Raw genomic sequence first — 20,826 nt, 5'->3', positions numbered from 1 at the left:
ACTCACACGTGCCCACTAGTGATCTGGTTATGAGACTTATCCAAGATCCCAGACCTCATTTTCTCCGGAACCACCAGTTGCCAGTACTTGCTGAGGCCATCAGGAGTCTCCCACTGACGCTCCAGTAGTCCATCGTTCAAACGAAGAAGGTACCACTGACTCCAGTAGCACTTGGTCACAGGGCTGAACCTGGAAACCTCTTCCCAAGATGGTCACACTGTACTCTGCTGCAGCCAGTCTAGCACTGGTTGTAAATCTGCGTCCTCCATCTGCATTCTCTTCAGGTTTCCTTCGTCTGACACTGGTCCTGTTACCGCAGTATGGCTGCATTTCTTACTATGATCTTTTTTTTACTACACTGCCGGCACTCTGGGTCACAGGGCCGATGACTCAGGCAGTCAACATTGCCATGTACCCCCCCAGGACGGTGCTGCACCTCATAATTGTGCTGGTCTAGCTTCCCGAGCCAGCGTGTCCGTTGTCCTTCCGGATTCTTTAACGTCTTCAGCCACTTGAGTGCTGCATGGTGTGTCCTGATGATGAAGTAGGACACATACAAGTAGGGATGGAAGAAATCTAGGCTCTTCAGCACTGCCAAGAGCTCCTTATGGGTCACACAGTAGTTCCAATCTGGTGGGCTAAGCTTGCTGTAATACAGCACCATGTCTTCTTTTTCGTCCTTCTTCTGTGGCAAGACTCCATCAATACCACGGTCACAAGCATCACAGTGCAGAATGAATGGTTGACTTTGATCAGGTACTGCAATATTAGAGAACTTGCAAACGCATGCTTGAATTCATCAAAGGCTTTCTGAGTCACTGCTGTCCATGCAAACTTCTGCCTCATTCTCAAGACTTTGTTCAGAGGTGTAGCAATCATTACAAAGTCCTTGACAAAACGCCGGTAATAAGTGCACAACCCAGGAAAGTCCGTAGCTCTTTCACATAATTGGAACTGGCCAGTTTTCCAGAACTGCCACCTTTTCTGGATCAATATGGACGCTGCCCTTGCCTACAATGTGTCTCAGGTACTTCACCTCCTTCTGAAACAAGTAGCACTTCTTGGGGTTCAGCTTGAGCTGTGCTGCTTGAATCCTGTTCAAGACCTCCGACAGCCTCTCACATTCCTGGTCAAAAGTCCGTCCAAACACTATTACATCGTCCAGATAGATGAAAGCTGTCTGCCAGTGCAGGCCTTCCGGTACGCAATCCATGAGATGCTTAAAAGTAGCTGGGGCATGGCATAGGCCAAATGGCATCACTTTAAACTGCCATTAACCCCACCTGTACGAAAAGGCTGTTTTCTCCTTGTCCTCGGCAACCTTGACCTGATGATATCCTGCCTTCATACCTACGGTGGAAAACCACTTGGCACCTGACAGAGCATCCAGCATGTCATCAGTCCTTGGCAAGGGGTATGCATCCTTCACTGTCACTTCATTCAGGGCTTGGTAATCTACAAAACATCTTAGTGAGTCATCCTTTTCCTTACCAGAAGCACTGCTATGGCCAAGGACTGCTGGACTTTTCTATCACTCCTTGACTTCAGAGATTCTCCATCACCTTCTCCATTTCTTGCCCTTGGGCTGGCGCTATCCTCCATGCTGGCTGTTTAATTGGGCGGTGATCCCTGGTGTCTATACTATGCTCCACCAGATCAGTGCACCCAATGTCCAGGTCTCCCGTGGAAAAGACATCAGCAAATTCCGTCAGCAGTTGCCTCAAATTCAGCACTTGTGAGTCATCCAGGGATTGGTAAATCCTTGGAAATAGGTTTTGTAAGTGGTCTGGCAGATACCCATCTTCTTTGACTATGTTCCTTTTACAGGCCTTCCTCTGATGCCACTCAGGGTCCACCACCTGGCACAGTTCCACAATTTCTCCCTCGTTGATCTTCTGCTGCTCATGGAAGAAATTGGCCACCACAACCGGCACTTTGTGTGCACCTGTTTCCATCAAAGTTCTCCCCACCATCACTCCAGCCTTCGTCTTGCACCGTACATCAGGCTCCACTTCCCCTATACAGCTGTTAAAAGAGCCACTCATCTTGCACTGGAGCAATAGTTCTGATCTTTGGGGTATCACTGTAGTGCAGAGCGCCCTCACCTCACCACCAGAACTGGTATATCTCATTGCCGTGACAGGAGCTGACTTTCCTTGGTCCTTCAGCTTCATGGAGCAGAAGTCCAGCTCACATCCCATGGACATCAGATAGTCCAGACCAAGAAGACAAGGATCCTCCATCTCAACTACATAGACTGCAAGAGTAGCCTCTTGCCATGCCACTTCAGTCCGAACATCCAGGGGTCCCCTCAGCTCTGCATGGTGCCCAGTTATGCCACACAATTTTTTTGAAGACTCAAGCAGATACCAGTGATGTAACACATCAAGCCTCATAAAAGTCTGCTCTGAGGCTGAATCCATCACCAGGGAACACTTCTTTCCGTCTATTCTTCCGTCTACTTGCACACAGTCGATTGCAGTTCTCTTGCATTTTCTTGCTGTTGGGGCTACTTGGCAAAAGCTGGCTGGTGGTTGCCCCTTAACACCAGCCTCCACTAGTTTTCTGCTTCTTTCTGGTCTTCTGCAGACTTCTTATCCTCCTTTTTCTTTTAAGTAATCTCAGAACTGAAGTGTCCCACCTCACTACATATCCAACATGCCTTTGTTACACTTGTAGATTTCCTTGGAATGCTGTTCTTGCTCCCTTTTCCATTTGTAACAATCCTCTATCTTGTGTCCCGGCTTCCTACAGAACCAGCAACCTCCTCCAGGCTTCTCCTGTTCCCTCTTCCACTTGCACCAGTCCTCTTTTCTATGTCCTGACTTTTCACAGTACCAGTAACTTCCTTCATATTTTTCCACTTCATGTACCTGCCCCATTCTTGCCTTGAATCCTGCACTATTACCAGCCTGAAAAGTGGATGTACTGGGCCTGACGTAGGACTCAAATTCTGGAGCCCTGACTAGTGCTTATTGCATGCTTCTGGGTTGTGCCTGCTTCACTTGCTCTTTCAACTCTGCACTATCAAGAGCATTGATGAACTGGTCCGTCAGAAGAATAGCCAATAGGTTAGGTTCTGCTCCTTGTATGCCATACTTTCCAGGTCATGAGCAAGCTGCTGTAGGGATTCGCCTCGAACCTGTACACGGTACCAGAATCTTGCTCTGTAAACCTGTCCGGAACATGGTCTCATATCTGCCTCCAGCACTTCTGCTAGGGACTGATAACTGTTTCTATCCTCCACTGACATATGATCAAGAATCTCCACTGCAGCACCCTTGAGGCTTTTAGCAAGCTGCATTGCTTTCTGCCTATCATTCCAACCATTCTGATCTGCAATCAACTCAAACTGCACACAATAAGCTTCCCAAGATACTTTGCTAACAAAGTTCTGAGGTTTCTTTTTAACCCGCGGCGTCCCGTCGACGTGAATTAACGTCCACACGTTTTGTCACTGCCAATCCCGTCGATGTACATAAACGCGAATCAATTGCAAGGTCCCTAATTTGCACAATTTTCAATTTTCACGAGTGATTTTTGGCACGTATACACGGGACACCTTCCTCTACAAGATGCCAGGCAGGGACAATGCCTTACCCAGCATGACCTCCTCCCCCCCGCATGCCCTTTTCTCAGCAATTCACCTGTTATCAGTGACCTGGCCAGTAAAGCCATGTCATGCCACAGTACGAAATTCAGGGCCAGAGTGATTCCCCAATCGATGACAATGTGGAGGACAAACATTAGAGGAAGAAACAGTCAGAAATGATGATCAGGTAATGTGGCAAAAAAAGGTCAGGAATGGTGATGAGTTAGTGAGTGAAACAATGCTTATAATGCCTATATTACCGTTTGAAAACCAATATACTCTCATACTACATATAAATTCGTACCAAATAAATAAATAAATACCGTTTATGAGTGGTGTGGAATAGTTATCCTCCCATAGAACTTGTTTTCTTTGCAGCCAGCCTGATAGAAAACCCTTTAAGGTAAGGAGGTACTCCTACCTGGATCGAGTATTTTAAACCTCAGGTGAGTGATTTCTCTATGAATTTTCGATGTTTCTCACCAAAAGCGGAGGTTTGAGCCAAAAAAAAAAAAAAAAATCCAAAAATGGTCAGGACTGGGGGGAGTCAGTGGTGGAAAAGTGGTCGGGATGGGGCGGGTTAATTGGACCTCCATTATAGCCATGCACTTCACTGGTTTTAGGCCTAAAAATAGGGGCATCATAATTAAGGCCAGGACTTAAAAGTTTTGCATTCTTATTATTCAGCCCTGTAATGCTACCTTTAGATGCCTGGGATTCGTTAATATCCACCATACACCATTTTTTTTTCTTTAATATGCTCCCTGTACATTAACCTGAGGCTCAGCAGTGCCATATTTCTCTACAGCCTCAATTCTGTCACTATTTACAGTAGCCTATCTTCAAATGGCCATCTACATGGTTCAACTGATTATCTACATACTTTAACTGGTCGTCTGTGTGCTGTCTGCACTCCGTCACATTATTGCTTACCTCACACTTTTGCTACTGTAGCTCAGCATATACTTTTCTTTTCAACTGTTGCTGTTCTTCCTTCATTTCACCCTTGAAAACATCTAGCTGTCCTTGCATCCTCAGTTGTAATTGCCTTTGTTGCTCCTGTAATGCCTCTTGAAGATGTTCATATCTTTCTTTTTGTTCTTCTTTCTATGCCAGCAAGTGTTCTTTGAGTTCTTTCTGACCTTCATATTGTGCATGTAGTGTACACTTTGTGCCTGCAAGAGCTTCATAACTTCAGCCAGTGATGCCTCCTCTTGCCTTGCTTGGCCTCATGTCCGTACACCTTCTGCCTCCATGTCGAAGGTTAGACTCACTGCAGCTTTTTATGATCCACACCCCTGACACCACTGTTGCATCCCTGTCCCACACTGCTACAGCCTCCAACAACAGTAATACAGTATAGGAAGGGCGTTGCCTAGTGAGTTGTTCTTCCTGTGGTCAGTCTTTCAGTGTACAGAACACAAGATCAGCTCAGGCATTGTAAATAAACATGGGCTTCTTAAGTTCTATCTGTCTATCTATCTATCTATTGCCAGATGCCTTAATCCCATAAGGGGTGGCCACAAACAAATCGCCTCCATGTTGCCCTGTCCCTTGCCATTCCATTGTGTCCCCCGCCAGAAAATTACACTTAATGCTTGCCAACTTCACTTCACTATTTTCACAAGCACTGAAGATGCATAAACTTCACCAACTGCACTGACCCTTAACCCCTTTGTGCACCATGACTCAAAACGAGTCAAAACATGTGTCTGAAGAGGAACCAATGACACACACTATGAAGCATTTGCAGTGGCGGTCTGAAGAAATGCCGATTAGGCAATTCTGGATAAAAAATATTCACCAAAAATTATGTTTTTGCATAAAGTGCATCAATATTTGGTGTGTCATAGGGGAGGGTGTCTATTTCCAGGCCAACACTCTCAAACAGTTGGGATTCTCCCAATTTCTAGTTAGTTCAGGGGGGATGGGGGGGCATGTGCGATTTCTGATTTACTTGAAAACTATTGGCTGTATCAGAATCCCGACAAACCCACGTGAAAGCTCTTGAAATTCTGCATCTAGACATATGCTTAGCTCTTGCATCACATAGGCAAAATTTTGTGTTACAGTGTAGTTATTTTCACTGTTGAGCAACATTATTCTCACCTCATTTCGGTACTTTCACAGTACTTTTACTCATCAATTTTGTATGTTCTTATTAGCTTATCATATAGTATGAACATCAGGGAAGATGTTAGTATACAATTTATATAATTATGGCCAATTTCTGGGGGAAATAAAATACATGGGAATGTTTTCCTTTGTGTGCGAGTCCAGCCTGCTCTTGTTGCATTTTCTCTGATCATGTCACGCACATTTACAGAAAACTTGCGGTGCCGGAGGGGGTTAATGCTTGCCAACAACACTTCACTATTTTCACAAGTACTGATGATACATAAACTTCACTAACTGCACCGACACTTAACTACACTCAAACTGGATTGAAAACTGAATGAAACTGCTCTAGTCTCTTCCCTATCCTTATATAAGCTTCCTATATTCTAGCGTGATCTATTACTACAAAGTTCTTACACGTTCCCGAGGAAGCAATGGTTACAACCGTTACCAACGCAGGGACCTCCAAACATGCCAGAGTTTTCTTACACTGCATAACACTCTAATTATAATTATTTAGCATACAAACTAAGATAATATTACATAATTTAACAATCACATAAATAAAACATTATAGGGAAAAAGAGCACAAAAATTAATGTATATCTTACAAAATACCTGCATTCACAAATAGCAGGCTAACTGGGAACTCTTACGCGTAGTGGAACTACGAATAATATTCGGAATTCTCCAACACTATACGTAACTAGCAAAGCCCGTTTCTTAGCAATACTTTTGGAAGGATCACTGAACCGAGGTTATAATTACGAAAGTGTCGAAGCATCAGTATTGGTAATCGATGTCAATGATACTGGCCAGTAAAGTAATTAGTGGCTATCAAAATGTAATCACTGGTATTGCCCATCACTAGAAGTTATGAACATGGGAAAAAGAATGTTGATTCATTCATTCATCATCCAATCTTACATTGCCCCATGAGGAGTGTAGGAGCCCGGGGCTAGGCAAGTTGGTCCTTACATTTAAGATGAGAGTGACCAGCCTCATTCATCCCTGAGTGGTATTGCGTGGGCAATAAACCCCAACCATTCCTTGGATATAAACCTTTACTGGCTCAATCCGATTGCAGCGCCGCAATCACTCACTAAACCACCAGGCGCCAAAATTTGGTTATATGGTTACCACCCAGCATAGGAAATGGTTCCCTGGTGTACAGGAACCATTTATCTTGTCACTCAGTGTAGAGTCACCCACAGGCAGAAGGAAGAGGAAAGAATGAAGGAGAGAAAGACAGACGAGGGAGTGTAAAGTCACCCGTAGGCAGAAGGACAAGGAAAGAATGAAGGAAAGAGGATGTCTCTGTAGAAAACGGATGTGTAGTACCAGGCGACGCCGCCTGCTTCAAATCGTGCACTGAAATTCTGAAGTTGGTGATAGTTTTTATGCACAGCTGCCCACGAATGTCTGAGTATTGTAATCGTTGTTTATGCACAAAGCTAATGGGAATTTGAACCTATATGCATGACAGTATGTGGGAACTACATACCTGGAGGAAAGAAGCTGTGAGAGTGGCACCAAGTTCACATGCTTGATCCAACAGGTCTGTCAGGTCTTTCCAGCAGCCATCATCACTAACCGCCTCTTTGGAAATACTTTCTTCTTTACTGTCTGATTTATAGGAGATTTTAAAAGCCTCGTCTGTGCCACTGTTTTTGCATCTTCCATGGCTATCTTTCTTTTCTGAATGAACACTTGACTGAAAGGCTCCAGCATCAGGATTCGTGTGCCTAAATCTGGTTGTCTCACCTGGGGAAATAATATAAAAAGATCTAAACCAAGATTTATGGTAAGCAAGTCTGTACAGCAGTTAATCACTATAATGAATCTGCATGGCTTGTATTTTAGCTTTAATAAAACTCTTGTTTAGTTATTGTATATTTTGAGTGAATAGAGAATTATAAATAAGAAATCATATACACAAATTCAGCAGAACAATTTTTTAGATATATTAAACCTAGATTCTCTTCCTTGAAGCTCGGCCATGATGCTTGCCACGGTTGATTTCCTTCCAAAGACCTTATCAAGTGAGAGATCCCGTCCAGCAAACGATGGTAGGTCTTGTCTCCTGGCTTCTCCAGCAATATCTGATCCCTCTCGAATTTCAGTCTGTGCATCACTGCCTGTTTGTGGGAGAGAATGAAGGTATATGAGACAGTGTTTTGTGGAGAAGAATAAAGGAAGGTGAAAGTGTACTGTGTGGGAAAGTTTGAGTGTAGTGTAGGCAGACATGGTGTCAGTTATGAATTGAATTGGATTTTAATGGAAATATGAGCGAATTAGAGGTGAACTGGAATCGGACAGAAAGAAAATTCATATGAAAAGAAATGGAACTGATTTCATGAAATACCGTGAACTGATGATGGGATGGTTTTTGCCTCGTTAATATGCGTCCTATGTTTTCTTTTCAAAAAATAACATTCTTTCATTTGGTAGGCTATATGTTCGTACATTTTTTTTTTTTTTTTTTTTTAAAGATGAACAGAGAAAAGAACACAAATTAATATAATAAATTTCATACAACAGACTACAGGTGTCCTTTGGTCCCTAAATAATAATAAAAATAATAATAATAATAATAATAATAATAATAATAATAAATAAATAAAAATGTAACAATTGGACTTAAACTGATATAAGTTGAAGCTCTGGGAGAAACTAATATGAGGAAGCAGGTTCCAGAAGGAAGCATTTCGGGGAATAAATGAATTCTGATAGGCAGAATTTCTGCGATATGTGACAGTCAAAATCATGGGGGCTACCAGATGCCCGAGCATGGGGAAAGGCGTAGAGAGGTTGCACAATGGATGGAACTTCATCTGAGCATTTACCATATAATTATCTGCAAAATAATGCAAGGGAGGCAGCATTCCGTCTTACTAGTAGGGGAGATAGTTCATTTGTAATTCCAGGGTTACTAATTATTCGTGTAGCCTTGTTCTGAAGTTTGTCCTGCTGTTCTAGTGCAACCTCTCCACATCCACCCCACAAGGGTGGGTAATAGTCGAGCTGAAAGCGCACATGATTCTTGTAAATCAGTGGTTCTTAAACTTTCTCGTGCGGCGGACCCTTTCTATTAAAACTAATCATGTGGCGGACCCTTAATTATGAGTAGATTTCCCTCCTACCATACCTCTTGAGTTTAAAGGTGTTTGCAGGCTACAATATACTAAAATTGTTACTGAATTATTTATTAATGGCTTAACTTGAACATAACTGTTCAAATTTTACTTCACATAACTGTCATAACATTATTCATTTTACAATTTATTACATGTTTTATCTTATACTCAAATTATCCTGCGGACCCCTTGGAACGTTCCACGGACCCCTAGGGGACCGCGGACCACACTTTAAGAAATACTGTTGAAAATTGTAGCAGACTGTTCGTTAGTGAAGATGTTCTTGTTTCTGAATAATAATGCAATTTTTTTTTTTTTAGGCGGTTTTAACAAGTCCTATCACTCCGGTACGGCCTGTGGACCCTCCAGGGAAACGTCGTCTGTGGCATTTTGGAGCTGCGGACTGGGAGGCCCTCAGGCAGTACTTCTTTGATTTTCCCTGGAATGATTATTGCTTCCATGGCCGTGAGCCATCTGAGTGTGCCTTGCGCATTACGGAGGTTATTCTCTCGGGCATAGAAGCATAATTCCTTTCTCATATCCTTTGACTAACGCAAGAAAGCCTTGGTTTAATCACGCTTGTTCTAATGCTGTCCGCAACAAGAAGGCCTACAAAAGGTACCGGAGCCAACCCACCCCTGAACCACATCATCTTTATGTTTCTGCCCGGAATCGTGCTAAGTCTGTTCTTCGCTCTACTAAAAATAATTTCATCCATACTAAATGCTCTCATCTCTCCAACTCGAATTCTTCCCGCTCCTTCTGGCACCTTGCCAAAAATCTTTCTAACAACTTTACCTCATCATCCTTCCCTCCTCTTTTCTACTCTGATGGTTCTGTAGCTATTTCTTCTACTGATAAAGCAGATCTCTTCGCACAGACTTTCTCCTCCAATTCCACCTTAGACGATTCCGGTGCTGTTCCTCCATCACTTCCCCCCTCTGACTTCCTCATGGCTGACATTAAAATTTCTTCAGTTGATGTATTTTCTGCCATCACTGGCCTCAGTACTAACAAGGCATATGGGCCTGATGGGGTCCCTCCTGTTGCTCTCAAGAACTGTGCTTCTGTGCTTACACCCTGCCTAGGGAAACTATTTCGCCTTTGTCTGTCAACTTGTACCTTTCCTTCTTGCTGGAAGTTTGCTCTCATTCAGCCAGTCCCAAAGAAGGGTGACCACTCCCAACCCTCCAACTATCGTCCAATTGCTTTAACGTCCTGTATTTCAAAAGTTTTTGAGTCAATTCTTAATAGAAAAATTTTAAGGCATCTTTCCTATCACAACCTTCTTTCCGATCGTCAGTATGGGTTCCGTCAGGGACGCTCAACTGGCGATCTTCTCACCTATCTTTCAGACTCCTGGTCATCCTCCTTTCGGGACTTTGGCGAAAGCTTTGCCATTGCACTTGACATCTCAAAGGCTTTCGATCGAGTCTGGCATAAATCTTTAATTTCCAAACTGCCCTCCTACGGTTTCTATCCTTCTATCTGTGCCTTCATCTATAGCTTCCTTTCTGGTCGTTCTATAGCCGCTGTTGTAGACGGCCATCGTACTTCTCCTAGATCTATCAACAGTGGTGTTCCTCAGGGCTCTGTCCTATCACCAACTCTCTTCCTTTTATTCATCAATGATCTTCTAAGCTGTACATCTAACCCTATCCACTCATACGCTGATGACTCCACCCTTCACCTTTCCATTCGGTTCCCGCAACTCCCATCTCAACAGTTACTTCAAGAAACAAGGGATGAGGCTATGGCACACCTAATGTCTGACTTGGCTCATATCTCTGACTGGGGTAAAAATAATATGGTTGTCTTTAATGCATCTAAGACTCAGTTCTTACACCTATCAACCCGACAAAATCTTCCACAGGTATACCCACTAATGTTTAATAATATTCAACTTAATCCTGCATCATCCTTGAACATGCTTGGGGTTTCATTTACTCGGGACTTATCTTGGAAAGATCATATTACATCTCTTGTAAAATCTGCTTCCAAGAGATTGGGTGTGCTAAGCCGACTCCGCTCTTTCTTTACCCCCTGCACAATTGTTGACTCTATACAGGGGTTTTATCCGCCCCTGTGTGGAGTACAACTCTCATGTGTGGGGAGGCTCCCCCACATACAGCTCTTCTCAATAGGGTGGAGTCAAAGGCTTTTTCGTCTCATTAACTCTCCTCCTCTTACTGACTCCCTTCAACCTCTGTCTCTTCGCCGCACTGTTGCATCTTTATCTCTTTTCTATCGCTACTTTAATGGTCACTGCTCCTCTGAACTGTCTGCTTGCATTCCTACACCTCTACGACGGGCGCGTAGCACCCGTCTGGCAGCAAACTCTCATCCCTTTTCTGTCCAACTCTCTAATGCAAGAGTTAACCGTTACTCCCAGTCTTTCATTTATGCAATAGGTCAGCTCTGGAACTGTCTCCCTCTGTCTGTATTTCCTGCTGCCTATGATCTCCAGTCTTTCAAACGTAGTGTGTCCAGGCATCTCAAAATGATCGGATCTTGAATTTGGCTCTCTATTGTATTTTGTTTTTCTCTTGGAGGGAACTGTTACTGCGGGCTCATGGCCTTTGGTTCCTTCCTCGCATAAAAAAAAAATAAAATGATCTAACGTGAGAGATCCAACCGAGGGTACTGTTAAGCGGAAATCTGAGAACTTCAGTTCTTTCAGAGATAGGAAGATCGGTTACACTGGAGATAATACTGTACAGGAATCGGGCAATATCTGTCTATTAGTAAACTGGACATATTTGTATTTCGCAGTATTAAGAGAAACAATGCTATTTTGTCGCTATTCAGTGATCTCAAACAAGTCGATTTATGGAGGCAGCTGTGCTGAGTTGGGAGTTCGTTTAGTTTTATTTCGTTTTTCAGGCTCCAGTATGATTGCATGCGTCGGCCTTGGTCACCTAATGGCATTCTTCACGCTGCTTGGTCTCTGGCAGCTTCCCTATTCAGTCCCTTATCCCTGAGGTCACACTCAATAATCTCGTCCCAGGTCTTCTGGGGTGTGATTTCAGTGATAAGGGACTGGACAGGGAAGCTGCCAGAGATCGGGCAGCAAGGAGAACCGCCATTAAAGATATCAAACTTTGTGGATCGATGTTTAAGCGTGAAGGGACTGACACGTTGAGTTAACTGTATATGAGTGAATGGGGTTATGGGTGATAGACAAGAGATTATTAACATGAATGAGGAACAGGGTTGGAGCCAAGAATGATACTTACGGCTCACCGACATTAATTAAGTTCGTTCATATCGATCATAAAGGCTTCATCATTGGAATATACATCATCTACCTTTATTCTTATCTTTCTGTTGTTGAGATATGAGCAGATTTGTGGGGCAATAGATAACAGGCCGCAGCAAGGGAGTCTGGATAACAGGGAACGGTGCCATACTGTCAAAAGCTTTAGAAATATCAAGGGCTACTGCATGGATTTCGCCATGTTCGTCATTTGACTGATGGATTGTATGAATAATGAGACTGTGTATATATCAAGAGTGAATCTTTTGTGTTTAAAAGCACACCGTCTGTCGCTTAATAAGTTGTTGGATTCAAAATGTTTAACAATGTGCTTATTAATTACAATCTAAAATACTTTACCAAGAAAATATGTGATGGCTGTGGACTTGTAATCAGAGGGATCATACAAACTTCCTTTCTGTTTAACTGAGTGGATGTTGGCTTCTCTCCATGATTTAAGGAACGAAAAAATACGCATGCATAGTCTGAATAATTCAGCTAGAACAGGAGCATGTTCTGGAGAAAAGTATTTCAAAACTATTGGAGGAATACCATCTGGACCTAGAGTTTTGTTGGTTGGTAAATTGTGTAACACATTTTTTACGTATTTAGTCTGTATACATGTGGAACAGTTTTGGGAAAATCAAGTTGTAGTACAGGAACGGTAGAATTTCTGGCAGAACGAACTGGTAAGATTGTTGGCTTTTCCACGATGGTCATTTACAGTATTTCCTTCTGATGATTCTAGTGGGGAATGGATGATGACTTGTCAAAGTTACAATTGAAAGAACAGAGCTAACCAGAATATTGTCATTAGGATTATTTAATTGTGAAGAACGTTTGATTTGGCGAGATTTATTACTGCTTCTGCATGCTTTCTAGCAATTATAAAGTGACTGAAAGATTTGATTTCTTTTTTTAAATATGAGTTACAATACTAAAGGCTTTTGTGTTATTGCTCTGTCAAAACAGCAGCCGAACCAGCTGGGGAGTCCGATCCTTTAGTAAGTTGTTAACTGGGTATCAACAATTCCATATCAACTTGTATTGTCATTAATGTGGGGCTGGGTAGATTTGATGTCAGTGGAGAAGAAAGTCTGCCATGAAATATTATCAGGTAGATAATTCCTAAATCTATCCCAGTCTGCTACATATTTATGGTTCTCACACAGCCATGAAAGGCCCCAAATCAAGTTGCGTTTACTGGTGAGGCCATTACTCGAATGTCACTAGATATTTTCAGACATCTGAGAAAGCCGTTGGCTTCACTTAAAGCGTACTGAATTGATCTACAGGATGGCTCGTAAATGATGTTCTACACCTGTACAGAGACTCATCTTTTGGTATCTTATGTGCTGTGGGAACGGCTCAGTCTGCTAGTACGGGCGTGGGTGTGGCAGTGGGAGTAGGAAATGAATACATGATGCAGGGTAAACATTGATATCACTGACTAAGCGGCCCCCTAAACACGCGAGAAATCACCCACGAAATGGACGCATAGCATATGATTATGTGCCACTACGTACTGCAGTGTTGTCAAAAGTGTAAGGCTCACAAGGATTATGTTTCTCAGTCTGTTTGATGTACCGAACATGAAGTGGTGAACGATGTTTCTCTGATGGCATATGAGCCCGTACCTGAAGCCTTCAAAATACAATCTAAGACAACTTGCATAAACACCAGACTCGTGAAGTACGTGAGAGAATACTAGATTTCTCTGACCATAGGTTACATTAAGATATGTAAAGCTACGTTTGCCAAGCTACGGGAATATAATACTTAGCGTGTTTGAATGCAGCTTCACAGATCGTTACAGTCAAAGGAGGGTGCACAAATCGAAACAAGGATACACTATCAAATTTTAATAACTGTAGTAGGAAACTTAGAGCACACACACACACACACACACACACACACACACACACACACACACACACACACACACACACACACACACACACACACACACACACACACACACACACACACACACACACTTTGTATGTGCTTCTAAGTACTGTGATATAACGGAAGATTAGGCAGATTGTGTACATACTGTATCTCAAAAAGTTGTTCTTGGATTTCAATGAAATTTGGTGGGTAGGTGGACGGTGGGTTAGGGAAGAGTTAATTAAATATAGTGGTGGAATCAGATCAGAATGCAGGAGATATGCACTTTCGGAATTTATGTCCTAGGACAGGCTAAGACTGTTGCTTTAACTGACAACGTGAGATTGTAAATGTATTTGTCAGGTAGGAGAGAGGACTTACTGCAGCAATTATAAAATGTATTGGCTTTGGCATATGGATTCTGAAGACTTTCTAGTTTCAGTTCATACAGTGATAAGTAGTTATAACCGAGTTACTGCTTACATAATTATAAACATAAGCCTACTGTGGGTATAACAGTTTTCCTTTTAATGTATTGGAGATTGGAGAATGTGCATAGCATATAAACACTGAAATCAACTGAGATTGCTGGTTCTGATTACCAGCAGAAAATGCAGTTTTAAGTCAGCTTAAGATCTTTAATGTTGATGGAGGAGAGTGGAATCTGAAGCAACTGCTGTTTGCAGATGATACTGCATTGGTGACTGATTCAGAGGAGAAATTGAGACAGTTGGTAGAGGAGTTTGGAAGGGTGTGTGAAAGGAGGAAATTGAAAGTAAATGAGAATAAGAGTAAAGTGATGAAGTGTACGAGGTTGATAGATGGTAGGGGGATGAATATAGTTTTGAATGGTGAGTTGCTTGAGGAGGTAGATTGTTTTAAATATCTAGGGTCACATGTTGCTGTGGATGGAAGAATAGATGCAGAAGTGAAGTTTAGAATTAATGAAGTAGGAAAGGTGCTGGGAGGAATGAAAAAAGTGTTTAGATGTCGTTCAATTAGAATGGATGTAAAGAGAAGGCTGTATGAGGGTGTTGCGGTACCGACTGCATTATATGGGGCTGAAACATGGAATATGGGTGTAGCAGAGAGGAAAAGTTTGAATGTAATGGAGATGAGATGTCTGAGGAGTATGTGTGGAGTGACGCGTATGGATCGAGTGCGAAATGATGAAGCGCGAAGGAGAACTGGAGTTGTTCGAGAGATGGCTGGTAGAGTTGAGCAGAGGGTGTTGCAATGGTTTGGGCATATGGAGAGAATGGATAATGAGCGATTGGTGAAAAAGATAACTAGATCTGATGTGAGAGGTGTAAGACTGAGAGGAAGACCACGAATAGGATGGATGGACAGTGTGAAGAGAGCGCTGGATGCGAGAGGGATGTCTGTTGAGCAAGGAAGAGTGGCTGTGCGTGACAGAAATAAATGGAGAGAAATTGTGAATGAATAAGTGATGACGCAGCCCTGAGGGGATATTCTTCCGCATTTGGTCTGATCAGCTAGTCAGGTCAGGTGCGGGTCAGGGGATGGGTCTGTTATGATGTGGCAGGGGTAAACCAGTTCTGCTGTCGGGCCCTGCTGTGGATGTCACTGCTTGCATTGCGCAGTTGACCCTTGTGCGGTGTGATGCGGTGAGGATCTGTCCGTTCTCCCCTTTGGGGCTAAGATGCGAATGAATGTGTTTGAATGGATGAGTAAATGGAGAGTGAGTCGTCCTGTCTCGGCTACCTCCCTTTCCTTGGGGGAAGCAGCCTAGGTATATAGATAGATAGATAGAAAGATCTTTAAAAACTCAGTGCAATCTGGTATTTATAACCCTAGCACTGGTAACGATATCTCTGGGAGCCACACCTGCTGCCAGACACTGAAGCTGGATATTTGGTAAGAACAATAACAAAGGTGTTAAAGGTAAACTCACCCTGGTAATGACGACCCCAACATTGGTAGTGACATCTTGGGAGAGCCACGCCTGCTGCAGGACACTGAGGCCATCTGCTGTGCTGGTGAGAGGCGCCCCAGCGCACAGCAACAGCGGCAGAAGGTGATTGCGGTTGCTGCTGATGGCCAGGTGGAGTGGGTATATGTTGTGTCCCCCTATGGGTTCTAGAGGTGCGCCCTTCATCACCAGTTCGCTCATCTTTTGTACACACCTTAAGCGAAGACTCTTTTCCTTTTCATCACTGATGTTGTCTTCAGTCTAATGGGGAAAATAGTCATTATGGATTTTTAAAATTTTTTACAATAAACAGTTCTACATGTTACTGAATTAATACAAGAGGTAATTATGTCTGATCATATCTCTCCAACTTAACAAGTACTCAGATTGGGTTGGCAGTGTCTGGAACCTGCATGAGTGAAAATAAAATAACAAAAAAACACCCTGATAAACGACCTATGATCAAGGGAACAAAATTAAGGCGATACCTGATTCTCGGCAAGGCTGATGGTATTCAGGAGTTGTTCGAAGAGCTCCACTCTCTCACTCAAGGTCTGACGGGAGGAAGAGGATGAATATTATGCCTAGAGAAAGGGAAGGTAGTAGTAGTAGTAGTTGTTCCCTATGCAGTCTGGCCGAACAGCCCCGAGTCCCTTAGGAAGGCCATGGCCGAGACCGGGCTTTCCCACAGAGCTCTCAAGGAGTGTATGTTGTGTTGTTGGTGTAGGTGATGGTGTGTAATGCAGTCTTCCATAACGTACTTAATAGCATGGGGTGCTGTGTTGCATCCTGGACAGGCATTTGCGACGGAGTCATCCAGCCTCTTTTGATAGCTTAAGAGGGCTGGATGGTGCACACATCTCAGCCTGTCCAGGTGGACCCTGTCCTCACGAGGGAGATAGGATTCAGAAGGGTGGATGTCAGGAGGCCGTGCATGCAGCTGTGTGTTGTCTTTAAGTGACTGAATGGAGCGGCGAGTGATCTGAGTGTGGATATGCTTCTGGAAGCTGGTCTGAGGTGGGCGAGAGGGGAGAGATGACAGTATTTGTGTATGATATCGTGTGCTGGGTGTTGTTTTGATGTTCCTTGGTGTGGGTGGATGTGCTGCCATGTAATATAGTGGATGTTGTGGGTTTGTGGAGGCTGCAGCAAGAAACTGGGTGCCTCTCATGTCTAGGTGATCCTTGACTTTGAGGACTTTGGTCTCTTGATGTAGGTGGTCTGTGGGTGTAGTAGCCGTACAGCCTGTGATTATTTTGGGGGCTTTGTTCTGTATGGTCTGTAGAATGTTGTAGTGTGTTTTGGTGAGGTTAGAAGCCCAGGCAGGACTTGCATAATTCATCACTGAACGTATGTATTGTTCGTATACTGTGGTGGTGGTTTCTTTGTTGTGTCCAAATGTTGTATGGGCAAGTGACCTCAAAGCATTGAGTCTTGGTGTTATTTTATTTTTAATGTTTGTGATGTGTTGTTTAATTGACATTGATGTATTATATGTTACACCAAGGATTTTGTGTGAGTGTGTGTGTGTGTGGTAGGGGAGTGTTGTTTATGGTGAGGTGTGGGATGTGACTGTGTTCTGCTGTCCAGTTTGTGAGAAGGGTCACTGTAGATTTGGCTGGGGCTATTTTGAGCCTGTTTGTGGTGAACCATTCGTGTAGTGTGTTGAGGTAAGGTTGAATGATGTGTGCAGCTGTGTTTGCGTTTTGGTGTGTACATGTAAGTGTTATATCACCTGCATAGGAAGCTATGTGTATCTGTGGTGTGTGGGGTGTGGGTATGTCGTGCATGTATAGGTTAAAGAGTGTAGGGGACAAAACAGATCCTTGGGCGACGCAGTTTGTGAAGTTTCTGATGTTAGAAGACTGAGCGGCAAATGTTACATGTGCACATCTGCCTGCTAAGTAGTTTGCCAGCCATCTTTTTGTGTTATTGTGCATGTTTGTGTTGAGTATTTTGTTTGTGAGGTTGTGGCAGGCTTTGCTAATGTCTAGTGTGATTAGGAGTGTTCTGTGTGGTGGCCTAGCTGAATTCATGCCATCAAAAACTCTCTGTGTAAGGTCTGTAAGAAGGGTGTTTGTGGAGTGTAGTGGCCTAAAGCCATGTTGTGACTGGGCTAGGCGAATGTGAGGTGTGACTAGTTGTAGTACCAGTCGTTCAGTGACTTTGGAGGGGGTGCAGAGGAGTGTGATGGGGCGGTGTGAGGAGGGTAATAAGAGCTCCTTGTTGGGTTTAGGGATGTTGATGATAATGCCATGCTTCCAGATGTTGGGGATTATGTTGTGTGAGTAGCTGTAGTTTGATATGTCGGTAAGTGCTTGTATGCCTTGTGGTCCAAGGTGTTTAAGGTGAATGTTGCTTATGTTGTCTGGTCCACAGGCAGATGAGTGCTTGAGGTTGTTAATGATGTGCTTCGTCTGGTTGTAAGAGAAATGGAAGGTTTACACATATGACTCAAAAATGGTATCTTTCACTTAAGCCTGATGACAAAAGGGAGGCTTAGACTTATGCCTGAAGTAAAGGAATGCTCAAATATACATTCAGGTCCAGTCAAATTTACCCTCTCGGGCACAGGTGGTTTGAGTCGGTAGATTGTTTAACAACCTTTAAAGCGCACCATGACACGAATCAGGTAAAAAATAATACCAGAATATGACACACATCGGCGGGAAACTTGTGTCCTCCTGTGTTTGACATGATGTGCATAATGATGCGCTGTACAGGATGGTATTTAAAGACTCGATTCAAGTCCGTGCCTGAAAGGATTTATATCCAACTCCCTAATTTTACTGCCAGGTTAGCAGAAAAAACAAGGAGAACCGATTTACCCGGCATTCTGACTGTCTTTTTCATTTATGTAAGGAGGAAGGAACCGAAGGCCAGGAGCCTGCAGACTGTTCCTTCCAAGAAAAATAAACACAATACAAAAGAGAGCCAAATTCAAGATCCGTTCAATTCAAGATGCCTGGACACACTGCGTTTGAAAGTCTGGAGATCATAGCTAGCAGGAAATACACAAAGAGGGAGACAGTTCCAGAGTTGACCTGTTGCATAAATGAAGGACGGGGAGTAACGGTTAACTCTTGCATTAGAGGATTGGACAGCAAAGGGATGAGAGTTTGTTGCTAAACAGGTGCTACGTGCTCGTCATAAGAGGTGGAGGGATGCAAACAGACAGTTTAGAGGAGCAGTGACCATTGATGCAGAGACAGAAAAGACATAAAGATGCAACAGTGCAGCAAAGAGACAGAGCTTGATGGAAGCCAGTAAGGGGAGGAGAGTTAATGAGACGAAAAGCCTTTGACTCCACCCTATTGAGAAGACCTGTATGTGGGGAGCCTCCCCACATATAAGAGTTGTACTCTACACAGGGGCGAACAAAACCCGTGTATACTGTAGAATCAATAACTGTGCAGGGGTAAAGAAGGTACGGAGTCAGCTTAGCACGCCTAATCTCTTGGAAGCAGATTTTACAAGGGATGTAATATGATCTTTCCAAGATAAATCCCGAGTGAATGAAACCCCAAGCATGTTCAAGGATGATGCAGGATTGAGCTGGATATTATTTAACATTAGTGGGTACTCCTGTGGAAGATTTTGTCGAGTTGAAAGGTGTAAGAACTGATTCTTTGATGCATTAAAAACAACCATATTATTTTTACCCCAGTCAGAGATACAAGCCAAGTCAGACATTAGGTGTGCCATAGCCTCATCCCTTGTTTGTTGAAGTAACTGCTGAGATGGACGTTGCGAGAACTGAATGGAGAGGTGAAGGGTGAAATCATCAGTGCATGAGTGGATAGGGTTAGATGTACAGCTTAGAAGGTCATCGATGAATAAAAGAAAGAGAGTTGGTGATAGGACAGAGCCCTGAGGAACACCACTGTTTATAGATCTAGCAGAAGAACGATGGCCGTCTACAACAGCGGCTATAGAACGAGCAGAAAGGAAGCTATAGATGAAGGCACAGATAGAAGGATAGAAACCTTAAGATGGCAGTTTGGAAATTAAAGATTTATGCCATACTCGATCGAAAGCCTTTGAGATGTCAAGTGCAATGGCAAAACTTTCGCCAAAGTCCCGAAAGGAGGGTGACCAGGAGTCTGAAAAGTAGGCGAGAAGATCGCCAGTGGAGCGTCCCTGACTGAACCCATACTGACGATCAGAAAGAAGGTTATGATAGAAAAGATGCTTTCAAATTTTTCTGTTAAGAATAGACTCGAAAACTTTGTAGACACATGATGTTAAAGCAATATGACGATAGTTAGAGGGTTGGGAATGGTCACCCTTCTTTGAGACTGGCTGAATGAGAGCAAACTTCCAGCAAGAAGGAAAGGTACAAGTTGATAGACAAAGACAATAGAGTTTACCTAAGCAGGGTGTAAGCACAGAAGCACAGTTCTTGAGGACAACAGGAGGGACTCCATCAGGCCCATATGCATTTTAGTACTGAGGCCAGTGATGGCAGAAAATACATCAGCTGAAGAAATTTTCATGTCAGCCATAAGGAAGTCTGAGGGGGGAAGTGATGGAGGAACAGCACTGGAATCATCTAAGGTGGAACTGGAGGAGAAAGTCTGAGTGAAGAGATCTGCTTTATCAGTAGAAGAAATAGCGACAGAGCCATCAAAGTAGAAAAGAGAAGGAAGATGCCATCGGGTTCTTTTAACTGTGAACTGGATGCGTAAACTAGTGTTAACCTGGTAAAAGCAGAGAGAGAATGGGTATATGAAAAGTATTAATGTACAGTATATCACAAAGGATTATACCAACAAAGACAGCCAAAGCATTCGCCCATGAATGCATACCGCTTGCCAAAAATGTTCACGTCAATATCTCAATCCGTGGCTGAGATATGGACAAAAATGTGTTCTGACTAAGGTCCTCTGGCAATCGGAAA

At 43.2% G+C, this 20,826-nt stretch overlaps 1 protein-coding gene across 1 annotated transcript in view; it reads right to left on the bottom strand.

The window, feature by feature from the left end:
* LOC145396351 (uncharacterized) overlaps positions 1-20,826 on the bottom strand; it is a 54,922-nt gene that overhangs the window by 19,636 nt on the left and 14,460 nt on the right. Inside the window, exons 10-12 of the mRNA XM_080269743.1 lie at positions 15,909-16,187; positions 7,683-7,848; positions 7,215-7,474 (exon numbers count right to left, since the gene is read on the bottom strand). Of these exons, the coding sequence (XP_080125869.1) occupies positions 7,215-7,474; positions 7,683-7,848; positions 15,909-16,187 (705 nt within the window). The remainder of the gene's footprint in view (positions 1-7,214; positions 7,475-7,682; positions 7,849-15,908; positions 16,188-20,826) is intronic.

This window comes from Coenobita brevimanus, chromosome 37, assembly GCF_032717465.1.
Source record: "Coenobita brevimanus isolate Jiangsu-jjx chromosome 37, ASM3271746v2, whole genome shotgun sequence".
Classification (NCBI taxonomy): domain Eukaryota; kingdom Metazoa; phylum Arthropoda; class Malacostraca; order Decapoda; family Coenobitidae; genus Coenobita; species Coenobita brevimanus.
The sequence above is the reverse complement of the archived record's forward strand: the minus strand, read 5'-3'. Positions and strand labels throughout refer to the sequence as shown.